The sequence below is a fragment of the Zonotrichia albicollis genome, chromosome 3 (assembly GCF_047830755.1).
Source record: "Zonotrichia albicollis isolate bZonAlb1 chromosome 3, bZonAlb1.hap1, whole genome shotgun sequence".
Lineage (NCBI taxonomy): Eukaryota > Metazoa > Chordata > Aves > Passeriformes > Passerellidae > Zonotrichia > Zonotrichia albicollis.
In genome coordinates this window covers 54,686,502-54,707,598 of record NC_133821.1, presented here as the reverse complement: position 1 = coordinate 54,707,598, position 21,097 = coordinate 54,686,502, and the positions used below count along the sequence as shown (strand labels likewise).

Genomic DNA, 21,097 nt, shown 5'->3' with positions numbered 1-21,097 from the left:
CTCTGAAGCTTGATTCTCCTCTTACTTTTGTGCAATTTGAAAAATATACTATGGAGAGCATCTGGGGTTTTTCAAAGGGCTGGTAGTGCTTCTGTCCTCTGTAATCCATCATATATTAATTTTATACATTTATTTGCTTAGTACTATTTCCATTGACTGGGTAAACTAGGACTACATCATCTTCAGCCAAGTATACTTGCTCCTCATTTGCTTTGGTATCCAACTCTAAATTAGTATTATAGAACATTATAATGGGACTTTCCTGCTGATAGAACACACTGGAACTTCTTAAGTTTCATATTCTTTTGAAAATATGCTCTAAGTTGTGTTTATATGGAATTTTGTATTGCTTTTTATTTATTATTATTTTAATGTGTCCAGACAGAGTGGTTAGAAAAATTTTTGGTTAAAGAGCCCCTGCTGAGTGCTCCTCCCCCTTCAGTCCTTTAAAAGCAAACTCAGTTACATTTATCAGCTTTTTAACCCAACAAAAAAAATTCTATTATTCTTTACCTGCTGCATTGACAAATAAAAGACTTGTGTCATTCACTGTGGTCATGTCTCACCTTGTGGCTAATCAAGAATTAGGAAAGCATCATCCCCAGAAAACAATAAGTCTGCTGAGGGAAGACACGTGCCCTATTTTGAGGATGGGACTGTTTACTACTGTTTTTTCAAAACACGCCTAAGCTACTATTGGATATCACCTTCTCAGTCACAGACTCTAGAATCCCACGAATACTGACATATTTGACTGCTGGAACTCTCTATTCCTGTCATTGTATGGATTTTTATGGAAGGCACAAGGATATTAAAAATACTGGGGTTTTTTCTGTTGTCTGCTATCAATATCAATTATTGTCATCTTTTTAACTTGAACACTTTGTAAAGCAATAATGATGCCAAGCAGTAAAATGTAAGAAATAGATATACTATTACAATTCTTAATAGGCTCCTAGTTGGCTTATTGTCTTCTGTGTAAAATATGTCTGCTTTAATCAGAGTGACTAACATTTGCACATTTTGTCAACAGAGTATAATATACTTTACAGCGAGTTCTCCCAAAATCCAGGAGTGGATAAAAGATGAATCCATCCAGAAGATACTGCAGCCTTATGCAAAGTGGCATTATATTGAGCGTGACCTTGCAATGTTTAACGTTAACATAGATGAAGATTATGTTCCATGTCTTCAGGGAATAACAAGAGCTAGTTTCTGCAGTGTTTATCTGGACTGGATTCAGTTTTGTGCGAGGAAAAGGGTGGAGGTATGTCCCAATTTTTTTTTTTTTTTTTTTTTTTTTTTTTTTTTTTAGTAGTATTAGTTTTACTTCTTGGGATATGAGTGAAATGGTGCATGGCTACTCTTCTACTTGCTAAGGATTAGTAGAATAAAATTTATTTCATACAAGCTTTTAGCTTTAATGTAAAAGGAAAACAGGTTTTGTGGAATGGAAAAAAAGTATTTTGGAAACTACCTTAAGGAGTCTTAAGAAGCATCAGTCTTTGAATACAGATTATTGAATACAGAACCAGTTCTTTACTGTGCGAATTTCCAACAATGTTAATTTTGTCCGCTCTAGAAAGCACAGATGTATCAAGTTCTCACAGAAGTACTGCTAGAGCAGGCTCCATTCATAGAATGTCATCAGAGCATTGCAGTTCCTTCAATGTTGCCAGTGATTGGTACATTTGCCAAATGCCTGTGATATCTGTGTATCCCTTTCAGAAGTTTGCCTATATTAGTGTACAGTTGCAGGATGGCAGGGGAGTGCCTGGCACACTCCCTGCTGGCACAGGTCACCTCTGACAGCTCGTGACTCAAACATGAACCACACCACAGAAGTGTGTGCCACCACTGCAGCTCTAGAAGGTCAAGGGCAGATGTGCAGCTGTGCATTTGCATGCTCTGAGCCACTGAGATTACTGATGGTCAGCAGTTGTTTGTCAGAAATGCACTACTGTACTTCCATGGAATACTCAGAATAGCCCAGAGGGAGAGTACAGTTTCAAACAAGCATATTGTCTCCATCTAATTTTCTGATTATTGCTGATAGTGGCAAAAGTGGAGAAGTGTCTCTTTCCTGGCCACAATGTGCTGTATTTGTGCATTTTTCAACTCAGGGTCGCAGAATGCACATCCCATTACTGATCTTAGCTGGTGTGATATCACTGAATCTTTCTTGAAACATCACCAAATATTTCTGCTCCAGTTTGGTTCCTTCTCATGTCTCTGATGCTGAGTACCATTCCACCAGTTCCCCTGTACATCATTATATTGATAATGTTTTCATTGAATTGTCTTCTGAGACATTTCAAAAACACCATCTCCTCCTACTAGGAATACTTCACTTCTTTTCTTTCTCAGCTCCATGTCTCAGCTCCCAAGTTCAGACACACAAAGACTTGCATGGTGTGGGGAAAGCCACTGTTAATTGATGCCTTTCCACTTGTGCTCTGCCTTAGACTTTCAAATTCAGTTATAGATTTAAGGATGTCAGTAGTCTTGAAACAAGTAAGTTAGACTTCAAAAGGCAAATTAATGCCTGCACTGGTGCCGCACACACACATTTATCTTTTTGTTACATGTTTTACCTTTGTTTTTTAATTCACTGACTGTAGAGAAGCACAGTTCATGTAGGAGGTGGTATAAAAAAACCCAAGTTCACTGTACACATAATCCAGAAAATCAATATATTTTATAGAAGGAGCTACATTCTCCATTATAATTGGCTTCAGTTTTAGAGTCAAAGAAAGCTCTAAGAAATCACTCATTACATGGACTGAAATAATAATATGTATCCTCCTGAAGATTTACATGCATGAAGGGTTGTTCCAGTTTTTTCCTCCTGCTTGGTAGCAAAGTTTTCTTTGTGAAAATTTCATTAAAAGACTTCTCCTGTGCTAGTAAACATAAATGCAATATTCTGAGTGCTTGTTAAAATGGGCAGTCAGTGTCATCAACCATTTAGATAGATATTGTTATTCACTGAAAGTGTGTGCTTCTGAACTTCTCCAAAAATATTGTACTTCTGAAATCTGTGGTAATGTTTCATAGGAACTGAGGAACTGTGGTCCATGAAAAGGGCTTTGGCTGTCTCTAATTGCAGTGTCTCCCAACAGCAAGGAACCTTCTCCATTTTAGAATGTCAGATGTGGGAGGAGTGGAAACAAACAAAAACCTCACAATAAAACATCACCACCACCAAAGCTCTTGGGATCTCACTACCTGAGAATGGAAATTTCTGTTTCCAGCCAGTGGGCAAAACAAGCTTGCATTTTGCAAAAATCCTCTGATGGGGGTGGTCTTTCTTCTTGGTTTGTTAAATTGCAAAGAATGTTTTGGTGTGCAGGTCCGGCTACATGCAAATGTTATGAATGTCACTGTTTGTGGTGCTTTTAAATGTGATGTTTGCCCTTAGAGTAACATGCTAATTTCAAACTTTGTAGCACCTGGACAGTGATGAGGATTCTCCTCTTGTGACACTTTCCTTTGCCTTGTGTATACTGGGTCGGAGAGCTTTGGGAACTGCATCTCACAACATGGCCATCAGGTAATCTTAGGAATCCCTTTTTCCTCATGTTAAAACAAAGACCTGTTGTCTTTTTTCACATGATGTGGGATCTCAAGAGAAGATGAGATCAAGGTAAAATCTCATTCCTCCATAAAATCTTTTCTGTCATTCCTGGTCATCTTTTTCTTTGTGGTTGGCTAAATAACTAATACCAGTCTTTATTTTGGAGGGCAGAGCAGAATTTTCGATTGAAAGAATGGGTACCAATGGTTATGGCTTGTTTTCACTCATGCCTGGCTACTGGAATGCTGTCCTTCCTCTGGCATCCCAGTAGAAGGAAGAAATGTACAGAAGGGAAAGAAACTGCTGTCATCTGAGTTGTAATTAGCTAAATAATAATAAATGTATAAGAGTTCTTCTCTATATTCCTCAGGGTTGTATTCCTGTTCATTGTGCCACTTCATTCTGGCAGCTGAGGAAGGGAGAACCTCTCATCTCCTGAGGCTGCAGCTTTGTCTGTTCTCAGTCTACCTAGCTCATTTGTTCATTCATTCTGAGCACTTCTTCGTAGGAAATCTGGTTAATTAAAATATGCTTCAATTGAGATTGTTTCTAAATATGCTCTTCATCTTATATTTTCATTAGGGATTCTTCCATTTTCACTGGGAGTTATGAGTTGTTTGAGTTTTATACAGTATAATTTACAATGTGCTATACATGAGGCATTTTATTAATAAAATTATGATTATTTTAATGGAGTTTAACTTCCCACATAATTTTAGGGGTTTATTAGGTTTATTTGAACCCTCTGTGTGCACAGGAGTTTAGTAACAATGGAGAAGCTGAATAAATACAGCTTCTAAGTGACCTTGCTGTGTTGGCACAGAATGGTGAGCAAAGCTACTTAGACCTCTATCAACATGCTCCTTAGAGAGGATTTTTCTTGCTAACAAGCAAACAGAGACAGCATGTGTGATTTTGAATGAATTTTGTTAAAACAGTCTATTTAAATATTCATTCTAGCTTTGTTATCTGCTGAGACATTTATAACATTTTGCTTTATGTCTTCCATGCAAAATGTTTGTGGCTCATGTGGCTTATTTTTTGTTGTGCTGCTGATTTCTGCTTTCTAAAGTGGCTTTTGTCATCTCTTTTCTACTAGTCTTTGTACATTCCCTTCCTGTAGTAGTTTTCTTCTGGGCTGCATTTCGTTTCCCTTCATTTCTATTCACTCAAATTAGTGTGATGTTAGGTAAGTCATTGGTATTTTTTAAATTGTCCTGGGTTTTTACTGATCCAAATTTTAGAGTTTGGGGACATGATGGGAAAGTTTATGTGCATTTATGATATTTGTTTGATAAAAGATTAAAGTGATTTTTGATCTATGCCTACAACAGATAGGTCACAGCGATATTAGGAATTCATCTGAAAATAACACAAAAGGTTCCTAAAACTGTCATGACATTCCACATACTTTCCACTGGATCTTAAAATCTTCATTACAATGCTTTGGCTATAGTACAGATACAATAACAATGTCCCTATTTGTACTGGCTTACACGGTTAGTAGCTAATACAGACGGATAATATTATCAGAGACTTTCCAAAGCTTAACATGGAAAGTATGAATATTGAGGATAATTATTTGTATAGTGTTCTGTAAAGATTTTAAGAATACTTTCAGGAGTCAGCTAAACCATGTCTTTTCAAAATCTGACAAATACCAATGAACTGGATTACTTCCTCTCTTTTGATAAGTGGACTCTCCATATTTAAAAATACTTTTCTTAGGGAGGGAAGGTCTGCAGAAAGGCAAAAACTGGGGTAGTCATCTGAGGTGCACAGCTCTGTCCCTTTTTTTTAATCTGTTCTATATAATCTTCAATTAAGCCCTGGTTTTCTTTTTATTAAGCAAGTGCTCCAGGGCAGTATCAAATCATTGTATTTTTAAAATGTATTTTGTGACATGAAAGGGACTAAGTGGAAGCTTCTGTCGGTATCTTTTCCAATGCTACTTCACAAAAGCTTTCCCTGGAAAAGTTTCACTGTGGAAAAACTGTGTCACTTCCCCACCTGGTTAAATTACCTTTACTGCATTTCCACTGTCAGAAGGATCTGGAGAAATAGAAAAGGAATCTGAGTAGCACAGTTGAAGTTATAAATTGCTGCAGCTACAAAATTTGTCTTTAGCTTGGTAAAATACAGTTCTTCTTGTCTTTCAGAACGTATGTATCTTAACTGACTAAACCAATTTAGTAGAAATTATTAACTGAGTAGGGAGGTGGATACCCTACCCCCCTGACATCAAGACCTTTATCAACAGAAATCCCCCAAATACATTCACTTGGCCATGAAGGGCACGCTGCTTACGGTGTTTTTTGCTTCAGACAGGTCTGCACAACTAGTTTAAACACAAATTAGCAGTCAGTCAGTGAGACTCCAATAGGAATACAGTTATACAGCAAGCATGCCAGGGGAAGGAGACTTTGTCCAAAGTGTGCAGTGCTGATGAGGCTAGAAGGACATGCTCCTGAGAACTGTCCTCAGGCACTCTCCCTCTGTGTTTGGCAGAGCACAGCAGCTCTCACCAAGGAGAGATCTTGAGTGTTCTGCTGGTCCTTGCCCCCAGCTCTCAGACTGCTGCAGGTCTACAGTCAGTAACACGGGCCAGATGTACTTTAGGTCCTCAGGAGCCAGAGGAACATTTCCTTGAGTGATACTTTACAATCCTTTTATTTGAAAAGTTGCCATGATATTTTGGGGACCTTTCAGAAGCTACTGGTGCTGAAGAGGGTTTTAGTTTTCTTAGGAGTGGTCAGAGCAGGCAGTCCCGCAGCCAGATGTGTGAATGAGAGGGAGATGTACCACATGTATGAGATTGGAACTAGATGATCTTTAAGGTCCCTTCTAACCCAGGCCATTCCATGACTCTGGGTGTTGGGGTGTGACTCATTTTGTCAGAGGTCTGGGCTCCTAACACGTTTTGTCATGCTCAAATGCTGGATACAAAAATACAGATTTGGGTTATTCTGGTAAGCCCTGAGAATTTACCTTGGACATCATCTCAGGACTTTCTATTAATTCTCTCTGTGGAGCATCTTGTGTACAGCATTGCTGGAGCTTTGGGGATGAGTTTGAGGTGTGAGGGCCAGGTAGGCATCACACTCCTCTCACTGTATGAAGCGTTTCAGATGTTCAGGGAAAGCAAACCAGCCAAGAATCTGGGGTGCTCTGCAGTTCATGTTTCATTCTCAGAGGTGACTATGCAGGTAGTTGGAAACTTTCTCTGGACTAAATCTAGTCATTGGAGGAGTGAGAGTCATCCAACTGCTGTGCAGTGGAGCAAAGGTAATGTTACTGTGGGCTACAGAGTTGAGTCAAGTTTACATTGTGTATGCAAACTATCAATTTGCACTCATTTACACATGATTTTGTCTAATCTATTAATCAGCAAATGTCACTGTGTAAACCAAGATTTTAAATGCTCTTATATAATGTATGTAAATAATTATTCACTGTACCTGTTCATGTAAATGTCAGTAGAAACCTAACATTAACACTAGATTACATAATAAGTGCATTCATTAAGGAGGCAGAACATTGCAATGCAAATCACTTGCTCTTTTAAACTGTCATTAGGAGGCATCCTGCACAAAATGCAATTTGAAGAATGACATGACATTACCATTAATTTATTCAAATGTGGGTGATATGTTTAGTTGTGTATTTGTTTAAAAATTATAGAATAATTCTATTCAGCCACTAAAGGTACCAGTAAAGAAATATTTAGTAAAAATTTCAAATTTGGAAAAATACAGAAGTGTTTCGATAAAGCATGTCTCATCAGATACTTCCAACACTACCAAGATTGGCTGCTCAGGTTCCCCAAGCTCAGTTTGGACAAAGGGTCATTCCAAGAAATGCCTCTGCCTGGAGGAGCTGCTGCTCACTTGGAAACCCAGGGAAGCAGCTGGCCCCACTTGCCCCTTCCCACCTGGCCAGCCCACTGCATTGCCCAGCACCTGGGGGAAGGGGAAGGCACAGAGCCAGGGCACCACAGCTGCTCTGGTGCTGCTCTGCTGGTGGGAGTTCAAGCAGACAGTGCAGCTCGATGGCTGCCAGAGCTGAGCAGGGCAGGAAAGTTTGACTCTTAGCTTACAACCACTGCCATCTAAAATATCCAATTAGAAGGGCTACCACTGAAGATATTTCAGGTGAACTATGACATTCAGGTCATTACTAGCTCACAGCCATGCCTGTCCCTTTATTCCTTAAATAAACCTACAGTTAACACTGGAGAAGGTCTGCAGATGCAAAATCCACACAGAGATATTCACCAGCTCATTAGTCTGTATCCATACTGCTTTCAGGCTGGCACTAAATGCTTTTAGTTTCAGCTGTTGGAGCAGCAGGAGGAGTGCAGTAGGAGGGAGTATTTGCTTTGGCACTGTTGCCCTCCCTCTGGTGTTTGTGGCGCTACTTAATCCCCTCTTTTCTGCACCTCCAAGGAGCTGACAGTTCCCATGCACCTACCAGCCTTGTTCTAAGACAGCTTGCAGTTGTGACAGCAGCTTTTCAGGTTGTTAGCTCAGAGGGTTGGAAATGTTGCCTGATACCGTAGTTATGTCTCTTACAGATTAACGTTGTTTCTTTGACGTGTAATTTTACTTTAACTTGTTTTCAAAATATTTTGAACCAGCCTGTAACTACAGCAGATTACTAATTGAGTTTTGTTAAAAGTGGGCCAAGAAAACAGCAACAACCTTGAGTGAGGCCTGAGATCAAAGTGGTTGAGAGTCAGGCCTGAGATCAAAGTGGTTGACTTTTACAGCTTCCTAATAATCTCATTAGTGTCTTCAGGAGAGAGCATAACAATGGGAAGAATAACGAGAGCTATATCTTATATGGATTAAGGAGGCTGCATGTTACAGAAGTAATGGCTTGAGATAGTGTCACATTATAGAGAGAATGTACCCAAAAGCCTCATTACAATTGTCAGGAGAATAAAAGATGCCCATGGTTTTGTGAATACAGCAATCTCCTCCAGACCGCTCTGGTGGAAAATACAATTCATAAAATAATTGACTCTCAGCCTCTCACAACTACTGCCACCACTGATTTGCTCCTTGTAGCAGTCATGTTTGTTCTTAAAAATCCCCTGAGTTAGAGAACTTATTATGCAGAGGGATGACAAATGGATGAGCCTCCCCTCAGCCCAGGGAGAACTGTGTGAGCTTCCCCCCACTCCCTCTGCTGATGCTGGGCTGCAGTTTGCATGGCTGTCCTAGTCCTGGCCATGCCTTCAGCACATCCTGCTCTGCACACCAGCCTGTTTGGCTGCTGCCGATGCCTGTAAGGCACTTCGATGTGGATGTAAGCTCTGTGTCTGCTCTGGTGTTCAGATTTGACTCTGACAGCCTCCCAAGATATAAAAACCAGTTCTCTCTCCTGCCTACTCCTCCCTTCGTCCCAGCCAACTTTTCAGAGCAAATACAGGGGGTGTGATGTGGGGAGAAACTCCACTACAGATCATCATTAGATGCAGAGTTCAAGGTAACTTTTAAAATTTCATCCTGGGAAGAATATTTAGCTACAGACGAGGTTTTTTTTCCAGGCAAGGATTCAGCTGTGTATGCTGGTGTTTTCTGGTGGGTGGGCAAGTGAAAGGAGCCTTCCTGATGTGTAGCCTTTTCAAAGGGGGCAAAAGTCACATTTCACCATGCTGGCTGCTCTCACCATTCTCCCTCCACCCTCCCAGCTGGCTCATCCTAGGGCTTTCCTAGATGTTCAGCAGGGTTTGAGTATATTATCATTCTCTGAACTGTGGGGATGATGGATTGAAGGTCAGTGGGGACCAGGACTCAGTCCTTAAGGACACATAATAACTCCCACTGAAATCAATGCTTGAATGTTTTGAAGATCTGAGTGTGCCTGTCTCACACAGGCATGTTTTAATAAGGAACTTATTGCTAATAAATGCAAATCAGTTAAGGATTCATTAAAGTTTCCCTGTACTCCTTATGTTCCCAGCAGTGACAGCAGCCCTGCCTTTCTGGCTAGTTTTGGTCCCACTGCTTACTTGATTTGTATTACATGATGCTTTCATGGAGAAAATCAGTATCCAGTTGTTTCTCTGATAACAACATATGTATTTCCACTTTAATTTCTAAGACATGCTACCCACCAAGAGCAAAATTAGAATGACTTTCAGATGAAGCTGGCCAGGCCTTCTCCCAGTCTCTTCTTCCTCTCTCTGAGAAGAGAATATATTGAAAATATATTCTTCTCTTTTTTTTTTTTTTTATAAAATAATTAAGAAAGCTCAATTACGTGGAAATATTATATGTCCTCTAGAGAAAGGCTGAGCAGTAATGAAAACTACTAACATCTTAATATGGCTTCTCCCCAGAGTCTTTACAATCTAAAAGATCAACTGTTGTAAAAGTGAGGGAAATCTTAGCAGGTAGATGAAACCATGTCCTGTGGGTTTGCAAGATATGCCTGTTTTTAATACATGGATCTGTTTTCCTCAATTTTGAGATCACTTCTTCAGAGCAATATTGGCACAGCAGTAACCTACAAGCAACCTACAAGTGACAGTGGCATGGGAGTCCTGTAATTCAGGGTGCAGATCAGAGCTGAAGGCTGATGGTTTCCCTTCACAAAGCCCTTGCACAACCATCTTCTAACAACTACCTTATTTTTGTAGCTTTTACCTTGTGCTTGTATCTCAGTTCCAGGTAAGCCATCATGCAAGGCCTGGCAGAACTGCCTACATCTGGTTTCCTACATTACAAAAAAGAAACCCAGTGTGTGTTTGCTTTAGGGCTCATTGTTTGAGTAGGAAGCACCTGTTGGTTGATTCCTGCTCTCACCTGGTTTGCTGAACAGTTCTGAAATTTAGTATTCTCAGTACATCTGCTTTAATGTTCACATTTAGGTTTGAATGTCATGAGAAAGGTCTTAAATTTCCTGAAAGTATTTTTATCTATTATTATTTTTTACTTACAAGGAGAAGTGCTAACAGGACTGATCAATAAACTTTCAAATAAGGAAGCAGCTTCTGCTGGCTGCAGAGGGAGTGCAGCTGGCACTCTGACCTGGTCCCTTTGGCACAGCTGCAGAGAAGCAGCGCCCTGAGGCACCCTGTGACTCAGTCACCCATCCTGAGGATATCCTTCATTCCATTCATCTCATGGCCTGTCATTTACAGAGCACACAGAAGGAAAACTGCCTCCCCCAAGGAATGGCTTTGTGCCATGTGCCCCCTGCTTTACATCCAGGGCAGGCACTCACCCTGGGCCAGAGGGTCACCAGCCTGGTGACTGTAGGATCTGCCTTGGAGAGATGGGAATGGCTTCTGGGAGTGACTGCTGCCTTTCTCTTACAGCCTGGACTCTTTTCTTTATGGGCTCCATGCACTGTTTAAAGGAGACTTCCGGATAGCAGCCAAAGATGAGTGGGTCTTTGCTGACATGGATCTGCTGCACAAGGTTGTTGCCCCAGCAATCCGAATGTCTCTAAAGCTGCACCAGGTAGGGCATTTATTTATGTATTTATTTTTAACATTTACTATTGTGTCTGTTTTCTTCGGAAAATGCAGGATATCTTAGCAACTGTCTAAAAGGAGAAAAAAAAAGTGAAATGGAGTACTTGCCACCTTATTCTAAGAAACATCTTTCACCAACATGGAAGAGTTTGGCATTTATTTATTTTGCATTCACTTGATGTTCTTTTCTGAGCCCCCCTAGCTGCCCATTTGAAACAACTTTGCAGAGCTTGACCCTGCATTTTTCATCAAAAGAAATCAGAAAATGTCATATTTTACTTGTGGGGATACTATAAAGATGGTTTCTAGATTGAAGGGAAATCCATTGTTTATACTGATTTCACTGGTAATTTCAGGTCAGGCTCTGTGTAGCTTGGAGTTGATTTTGTTCCTGTTCTGGCACAGTATGATTTAGTATCATATGTTTTTATCATTAGTGATATTTATAATTGTTCTGGATGTTACTTATTGAACTGCTGTGAATTTGTATCTGCGTCTTTGACACAATAATTTTATGATGTTATCGCTGGCCATGGTGCTGCTGGGTGAAATTTCAGTATTGTGGTATTTGCTGATGGATTCCCAGTCTGTGCTATTGTTGGTGTTGTTTGGTGAATAAAAATAAGAATTTCCACAAGAACTGTGGACTGTCCTAGGTGATATCTCTCTCCAGCTTACCCAAAAGCTCTGCCTCCCATAGTTTCACATTCTATTTAAAGAAAAAAAAGGATAAGCTGGTATTCTCCAAGTGCCTTTGTCCAGTGTAGTCATGGGATCAGAACAGGTTACAATAAAACTGAAATTGTACCTTTCTCTATCACTGTTAAATGAAGCTCCCAAAAGACACTCTTTAGCAAGTGGCAAGTCTCTTGGAGGGGTCCAGCTGGCAACTGTTTGGAAGCCAGTGTTTTGTTTCCTGTCAATAGTTTTTGTGTTTTCACGAATGTACCTGACCTGTTCAATACTTTTTCCTGTACGAGCAGGACCAGTTCACGTGCCCAGATGAGTATGAGGACCCAGCAGTTTTGTACGAAGCCATCCAATCCTTTGAAGAAAAGGTTGTGATTTGTCACGAAGGGGACCCGGCCTGGCGCAGCGCAGTCCTGTCCAACCGGGAGGAGCTGCTGACTCTCAGACACGTGGTAGATGAAGGAGCAGATGAATATAAAGTTATCATGCTCCACAAAAGCTACCTGAGCTTCAAGGTGATCAAGGTACATGTGCCAGCTTTCTAATATTGCAGTAACTTAGGGCTGTGGTAACTAGCACTATTTCTGAGTAATGTGGCTGAAAGGAGAAGTTAATTGTAGTTTTTAAAGTAGGGACTGGAGGCCAAAAGAGTTCTCTTCAGTTGACTTCCATTTTGCCACCCATGTTTGTGTCTCTGAAATAACATTCCAGGCTTTACCAGGGAGTAGCTGCAGAAGTTAATAAAAAGCTGTTGGTGCAAAGACATCATGATGTGTTTGCACACTCAGCCACTGCTGTTCTACTTAAATCCTGTAGTTCTGCATTTGAGCAGCAAGTGTTTTTGCATGATCTGCATGTTTTAACCCACCTGCAGGTCAACAAGGAGTGTGTCAGAGGGCTTTGGGCTGGTCAGCAACAGGAACTGATTTTCTTACGCAATCGTAACCCGGAGAGAGGAAGCATCCAGAACAATAAACAGGTGTTGCGGAACTTAATTAATTCTTCATGTGATCAACCACTGGGATATCCAATGTACGTCTCCCCCTTAACCACCTCGTACCTTGGGACACACAGCCAACTGAGGAACATTTGGGGGGGACCTGTCAGTTTGGACAACATTAAAAAGTGGTTCAAATCCAAGTGGTTAAGGTAGGTGTTAAATTTTGGCTATGCTGATAAGAGACCCTGCCATCTCGGTTTCATTGTATTTTCTGTTAAAGGAGAGTAATTCTGTATTATTATCTATGAGGAAAAAAATTAATTGGAAGTAACTCAGAATATAACAAAACAGTGCTGCAAATAGAACAGAAAGAAAATCCATTAACTCATTCATGACAAAGCTTTCTGCATATTCAACAAGAGTAATTCAAATCACACTGCACTACAGACACCTCATTCCATGGAATTGTACTGTTTATGCCATCTAAATAAGCGTATCTTTTCTGTAACTCTGACCATGAGTAAATGTGCTGGTGGATTTTGGTGAGTTATGTTCCAAAGCTTTGGCAATTAGATAACCTCTAAGTTATTGTTCTTGACCAAAGCACACCTAAAAATGTACTTGCTATTCACCAAAACTGCCTGACTTCCCCTGGCTGTGCATGATCAGTACCTGACACTGCATCTCCCATTCCTACTTGCACTTTTCACACAACAACAGCTCCCTTGCCTCATTCCCTGCGCTGTTACCACTGTAGTTACTGTAGCTGAGGAAAGGCAGGGCACCATGGAGACATGATGGGAGCCAGCTTGCATAGCAAGACCTGTGTTAAAATGTCAATATTTTATGTAATGGCTTAACATGCTAGTTTCCCACCATGCAACCCATCCATCTGAGCTCTCTTCAGCACATTCCTCTTTGCTACTTGGTTACCTCATGCAGAAGTTAATCTTGGGAGAGCACTGTAACATTAGATAAAGATCCCTACAGTATTTCAGGATTCCAAAGCCAATAAACACAGAAAATTGGCTTGTGTCATATACAGTTTTGTTCCAAGAAGGCTTATCTTTGCCATCTCATAAAATGTCAGAAGACCTGCAGTGGTGTGAGAGAAAACACTCTTTGAGGGCACCTAACAGTGGTGACACAAATTTTCATGTGCAACAAGAGACTGACCCTGTGTGTGTTCCTGCAAACAGAATGCGGAAGGACTGCCATGCAGCAGCTCACCACGAGAGAGGCAATGTTGAAGAGGTGGATAGTGCAGGGGGGTCTTCATCTAGCAACAATTCCACAGGGAATTCAAGCCAGAGCAGTAGCTCACAGCCCACCAGGGATGGAACCCCTCAGCTGCAAACTTCATCTCAAGAGGTCCACCAGCGGGCAGGTATGTGCACAATTTACTTGCCTTTCTCTGGAGTCTTCTCCTGGGGGGGGTCACATGGGCAGATGCCTTTGGGGAGTCCTCAAATCCAGTGGAAAAGTAATTTTAGAGAGTGCATTTTGTCTCTTCTAATGACCAAGAACATGTAGGAGATGGCTTCCCGATATTGTTCCAGGTATTTACTGGGAGAGTGTAAAACAAAAGTGATTCACCAAAGGTTCCACTGTCAAAGTCCATTATGGGTAATTTTTGGCCTAGCAGGTGCCACTAAGAATGCCAGAATGAGAAATGCAGATGGGAGCGAGTGTGCACACACCATTCAGGGAGCCTGTACCACGGTGAACCTCTGCTTATTGTTGGCTGGGAACAGCAGAAAGAAAGCATGCAAAAATCTTAATTAGCTTGGAAGGACCATGGCAATTTATTTGAGGAATTGGTTTGGCTGCTCATCAGTGCATGTGGAGAACAAACAAATGGAAAATAGCTTCTTATGTCTATATAGCAGTTACCAAGAGAAAATTAAATGTTGCCAATCATTCTGTCAACTAACAGCTGAGCCCTTCTCAAATTATGGATTCAAAAGTGCTTCAGACATATTCGCAAGGTGGGCCTTCACATTGGAAATGTATGTTAAGTAATAAGGATAAGCAGTTTTTTGGACAGTCACAGAAGGTAGTGGTCAATGGTCTAGAGTCCTGATGGACATCAGTGACAAGTGGTGTCCTTCAGGGGTCCATACTGGACCACTGTTATTTAATATCTTCATTAATGACATAGACAAAGGGATCCAGTGCACCCTCATCAAATTTGCAGATGACACTGAGCTGAGTGGTGCAGTTGATGCACCTGAAGGGTGGGATGCCATTCACAGGGACCTGCACAAGCTCAAGAAGTGGGCCCAGGGGAATCTGCTGCAGTTTAACAGTGCAAGGGGCTGCACTTGGGTCAGGGGAATCCCCGGTATCAACACAGGCTGGGGATGAACAGATGGAGAGCAGCCCTGTGAGAAGGACCTGGGGGTGGGTGAGAGGCTGGACATGACCCAGCCATGGAACCAAACGTGTCCCAGGCTGCATCCAAAGCAGTGTGGGCAGCAGGGCCAGGGAGGGAATCCTGCCCCTCTGCTCTGCTCTGGTGAGACCCCACCTGGAACCCTGCATCCAGCTCTGGGGTGCCCAGCACAGGAAAGACATGAACTCATTGGAGCAGGTCCAGGGAAGGGACACTAAGATGATTATGTGTGAGGAAAGGCTAAGAGAATTGGGTTTGTACACCCCACCTTGGGGTGACCTAATTGTGACTTTCCAGTAGTCCTGGAAAGTCTTGTGAACTAGTTCACAGTCTTGTGAACTTGAAGGGAGTTCACAAGATGGAAAGTGACTTTTTACAAGAACATGGAGTGAACAAGGGGGAATGGCTTCAAACTGAAAGAGGTTTAGGTGTTTAATTGGATAATAGGAAAAAAATCTGTTCTGTGAGGACAGTGAGGCACTGGATCACGTTGCCCAGAGAAATTGTGGATGCCCCATTCCTGCAAGTATGCAAGGCTGGGTTAGATGGGGCTTTGAGCAACCTAATTAGAAACAGGTGTCCTTGTCCACAGCAGGGAGGCTGGAACGAGACAAGCTCTAAGGTCCCTTCCAACCCAAACCATTCTAGGATTCTAAATTTGCCAGTGGGTGACTGTGAGATCTACCACTGTGGGATCAGGACTTGTAATGTAAACCAAATCATCTCGACATTTCAACAAGTTTGTAGCATTATTGTATAAATCAAAGCAGAGAACTTGAGGGGTTTGACACTTGTTTGTTTCCTGTTAGATCTTTTGACCTGTCATTAAAGATAATGGGCAGGACTGGAATAAATTTTGCCCTGAATATAAATCACATTGCAAGAATAAAATAACTGCAGCTTTTAATTGTATCTTGTGTTAGAGGAATCCCCATGTGCCTACTCATAACTTGACACAACAGTAATCAGAGTAGCGAGCTTAATTGTGATATAATGATCCTGAGCATACCATACAATAAAGTAAGTTAATTGTGAGTTGTTTAAAAGAACATATTGATTGGATGCCCAGAAAAACATAATCAAGAGACAAAGTCACTCTTAGATAAGAAAAGCAACCTGGCTTTTTTAAGACATGCACAACAAATCCAAGGAAATGGTAGCAAATGGAAATTCATATTCACTCCTCAGATACTGTAGAGAATGAAAAAAGAAGAATTTTTGCCTAGGACCATTAGGGACAAAAAGAGGAAAGTGAGCTTGTGGCTGTTTATTTTTAAGGAGTATTTAGAAGCAACAGAAATCCTAGCACTGGTCTTGATCTGTCACTGTATAGAAAGGCAGAGTTGCCAATATGCAGTATGTAGAAATGAGAAAATAAATGTCTGATTTATCTGGGGAAAAAACACAGATAATATATTTCTATTATCTGATCATGAAACAGTTCCTTCCCTCCTAACAGCTACAAACATGAAAGAGTGGCTATCAAAGGTAGTATATGCTTAATTGAGCAAAGTCAAATGACTCATTCAAGAAGGATTTTAAGAGGGCTGGTTAAAAAACAAGCTCTGTTCAATCTTCAGTAAGTATCAGGACATCAAGGCAATACCGCAGCACCAGAAAAGAACTTATCTATACTGGTTAAAAATCATAATATTGTTGTCCTGCCACATACAGTCCCAGTGCCCTAATTTAAGGACATTTTTAGTTTGGAAGCACTTCAAAGAAGAGCCAAAACATGACCAAAGTTCTGGGAAATACGTCCTGTATTGGAAGATAAAATGCTTTCCAGCAATTGGTATTGTAGGAGATGCCTTGATTGTAGTCTGTAAGTGTTTACCTGGGCAACAAAAGGTGACCAAAGACCATTGGTCTCAGGAGACTTGGATGTAACAAAACTAAACAAATTCAGATTTGAAATCAAGAACACATTTTTAATATTAAGAGAGTGAATAAATAGTGAAATGAGAGACTAAGGGTTAATGTGGATTCTCCATGACTGGAGATGCAGGATGCATTTTTAAAAATGACAGTAACAATTAATAAAACTACACAGGAATAATTCTGGGAAATCCTATGGCCCATGCTATATAGGACAGCAGACTACATAATCACAGCAATGCCTTCTAAATTCATAATCTGTGCATCAAGTACATTTAACTTCTTTATATTTCGTACTGTGTTTTGCACCACTGAGTGTTTGTGTTTTGTACCACTGAGTCTGCAAAATTGCAAAATGCAAAGCCCTATATATAAAAGTGCAGCCAAAATCAGGAGCACTGGAAACATGTGGGGTTCTCCCCCAAAGTTTCCGTATTTCATGATGCAGTTTATAGACCAGCCTTTGTTTTTCAGAGTGTTTTCAGGGACAGAGTTTTTTAGGTGTAGATGTGGGTGGTCTCCTGCCCAATGCTCCAACCACTGCATTTGGGATGAATATAGAATACTTTTGGACAGGGGTCAGCTTCCTGATTTATATCACAGATGTTTGGCCACGTTAGCCACGGTGCACAGTAACACACCGCAGCCCCTCTGTTCTTAAATCCAGTCCTTTCTTTTTATTTAAGAAAGGCAACCTCTTGAAATAACCATCAGATGTAGAAACCAAAGCACTTGAGCAGAACCCCAGGGTTTGAAGAGCCTGAATCCCTGCGGAGGCCAAACGCGCGCACAGACATGGTGGCCAGGCCAGTGCCCCTCACTGCATGTGAAGGACAGAGGGCACTGGCACAGCAGTGCAGGGGCCACGGAATCACAGAATATCCTGAGGCGGAGGGGATATTCTGTGGATATTCTACAAGGACCATCGAAGTCTGACTCCTAGCTCTGCAAGGACCACCCTAAGAATCACATCCTGTGCCTGAGAGTGTTGTCCAGGAGCTTCCAAGAGCCATTTCTGTCCCATCATTCTCCAGCAGAGATACTGGGGCTCTTAATACTTAGGAAAAAATTTTTTTATTGTTTGGAATATAAAAGTACAGCTAAAGATACATTGTAAATGAGGTGTGAAAGTGTCCAACACTTGCCAAACCAACTGGGTTTTAGTGAGCTCCAGTTAGGTTGTAGCCCAGCTCTGCTCAACTGACTCTGTGCCAAGTTACCTAAATTCTCTTTGCTTTAGCATTTGAAAAATGGGGATAATGATGCCAGCCTCTGAAAAGCACGTCTGTGGATGTAAAACATCATGTTTCAGCCATATGATGTAAATGGCTTGGATATGAAATTCTGCATTGCTGCAAGCTGCGTGACTTCAGCAGTCATGTTTTTAGACAATAGTGTGAGATTTATATTCCTTTATGCCAGCAAAATTTCAGTATTTGGAGGAGTTCAGGTATTGGGGAAAACCAAAGCAAAAAGAAAAAAAAAATTACCAACAGCCTGGGAATGCCTGCCAGAAAAACTTGTTTCTGTGTTGATGGCTCTCAACAGATTTCCTGGCATCAACTCCCCACCCTACAGCTACAGCTAGGAAATCAAAATGCCAGCTTGTGTTAATGTTTGGAGTTTCCTGGAGAGCAAAAAAAACCAAGCAGGCACTTTTGTGACTGGGTGTTTGCTGTGTGTGCCTGGGTTAGAGCCTGTCTACAGAAACAGTGAACTCTGCTGGGGCCTGTGGCACGCACCAACCTATGGCAGAATGCCTGAGGAGTACAAGCTGGCCTCTGGTGGGTTCACTGGCCACCAGATTTTATATTTGATTTTTCATTCTATGGCTATTCAAATAGACAAGCGTAAGAAATACAGAAATTGTTTGCTTGAATGACAGAAGGTGTTGGTATAAATGTTAAATATGGGGATGTATTTGTATAGGAACGATTTGTCTAGGCATGTCAGAATAGCTATCTAATCTACTTCCTGTATCCAGTGGGGGCTGCATAGAGATGCTTCCCAGAAAGGGACAGGAGTCTCATGTGGGTCACATTCAGACCTCTGATAGTGTATCCTACCTAAAAGCATTCACATCTTTTCATGTGTGTGGTGTATTGTAAATATCTCTCTTGAAACTCAGAGTTTACTGTTAGTCTTAAAAACTGTCTTGTGGCTTGAATGCTGTATTCTTCCACTTGGCTGAATTTTCATTCTCTCTCCCCATACGCAGGAATAATTCTTTTAAATGTGCCATTGTTTTAACATAGAGGTTTTTTGTTTTATTGTTGCATTTAATTACACCAAGCCAATATAAGGTGGATATTCAACATTCCATTAGTGTGGTTGTCAGAGGGGAGCAGAGTTACAGCAACACTATGCTCAGTCATTCACTGGGCTGATTAAACTGTATGTAGCAGAACAGCTGTGAGCCTGTGATTAGAGTGCTTTGCTTGGGGTCTCTTCTCATTTCCCTGTCTTTTGACTCAGTACACAACCTTTAGAGCTATTTTGACCAAAACTTAGAACACCTGTAGTGGAAAACACAGAAAGATTCATAGGTATAGGGGTTTGTTACTTTTGCTGTTCTTGGAGCTCTTATGCTAATAAAACCAGTGGTAATATGCCAACAGTAATATGTACACATGGGACACTGTCAATGGCATGGAGTTCATCAGAATGCCACTTACTTAAATATATTAATCTTTCTTTTGAAGGCAGGAGAAAACCCAGGAGTCAGTCTGTCCAGGCACACACTGCTTTAAACCAAAGGCCCCCTGCTTCAAGTCACTCTGGACCAATTGCAGAAAGCCGGCAGCCTTTCATCCAGACGTCTACATCTGCCCACGAAATTGCCCAAAGGCTTTCTAGTAGTCAGCTATCATTCCACAACTCTGCAACATCTGTGTTTTCTCAGTCCCCTGCTGTTCCTGTTGCTGGCCAGCTGACTGTGCAGGACCGAGCTGCAGCAATGCTCAGGTCCAGCCTGGCCTCCTCCACCAGCTCAACTCTGAGCCTGCTGTTTGGCAAGAGAAGTTTTTCGAGTGCTTTGGTGATTTCTGGGCTCTCGGCTGCGGACGGAGGCAACACGAGCGACACGCAGTCCTCCAGCAGCATGAACATTGCCATGGGGCCGTCTGCCAGAGCAGCGAGCCAGGCAGCTCGGGTAAGGCTGAAGCTAAAACAGCACTACTGAGTGGGAGTCCTGCTCTGCTCACCTGTCTGCTTCTTAAGTGTCCTCTTTCTTCCTTCTCAGTGGTCAGAGAACAGGTTTTTTCAAACCAGTGCTGGGATTTTGGTATTTCTGGGGGATTTTGCTGCATCACAATGAGACTGTATAGTATTAGTGTGTCTGTGAGATTGTTTGTGAGTAACTGATAGGGGGGCTGTTGTGCATACACCCGAAATTGCAAACTGGGGCAAAGTTGCTTTTCCTTTCACTCAAAACAGGGACTTACATCTCCAGTTTCTGCAGCCCAGGTGATGAGTACCATCACAGCAGACTAAACAGCTCCTTCCTTGCCTGCTTTAAGTCTTATACAGTGATGCCTTGAGAGGCTGACCTAGAAGAGAGACTAGACGGAGCTAAAACAATAAAGTAGGTATTTATTAAAAGGCCTTCAAGGATACACCTTGGCCAGTACAAGAGCCTGGCCAGGGCTACACCAAGATGGACCCAAAATGGATGACTGGTCACAAGTTTCACACTTTTATAAGTTTTTGGTCCATTTGCCTATTGGGGTAGTTGTCCAGTTACAGCCTTGGGTTATGAAGCCCCATCCTCCCTGTCTGCTCTCTTCAGTTCCCCACTTTTTGGGCCTGAGGCTTGTAAGAGTTGTCCTTGGTCTCAAGCTGGAAAAGGATTGTTTTGTCTACCTACCCTGTGAAGAGAACTTACTAGCACTTAATATGAAGCTCAGAGCTACACTCCTAGGCAGCACAGAATCTCAAAAACAGGAAAGCTAAAACTTAAGGCATCAGCAGGACTTAAAATTATTTTATATGTCAGGAAAGGAATGGTTTCTCCTGAATAGTGCACTTGTTCTGTCCCTCCCTCTGACCAGAAATTCAATCTAAGACCTGAAACCTTGTTGCTGAAAGTTAGTCAAAGGAATCCTGTATGAAATATTTACCAAAGGAAACCGG

At 41.5% G+C, this 21,097-nt stretch overlaps 1 protein-coding gene across 3 annotated transcripts in view; it reads left to right on the top strand.

Moving 5' to 3' along the window:
* Window positions 1-21,097, top strand: part of PCNX2 (pecanex 2) — a 156,971-nt gene that overhangs the window by 128,481 nt on the left and 7,393 nt on the right. For all 3 annotated transcript variants that reach the window (XR_012579570.1, XM_074537489.1, XM_074537490.1), the window contains 7 exons: window positions 1,034-1,267; window positions 3,450-3,553; window positions 10,905-11,049; window positions 12,047-12,277; window positions 12,628-12,902; window positions 13,893-14,080; window positions 19,669-20,117. Coding sequence is in view for 2 of the 3 variants with exons in the window: in XM_074537489.1 (XP_074393590.1) it covers window positions 1,034-1,267; window positions 3,450-3,553; window positions 10,905-11,049; window positions 12,047-12,277; window positions 12,628-12,902; window positions 13,893-14,080; window positions 19,669-20,117 (1,626 nt within the window). In the remaining variant the exon portion in view is untranslated. The remainder of the gene's footprint in view (window positions 1-1,033; window positions 1,268-3,449; window positions 3,554-10,904; window positions 11,050-12,046; window positions 12,278-12,627; window positions 12,903-13,892; window positions 14,081-19,668; window positions 20,118-21,097) is intronic.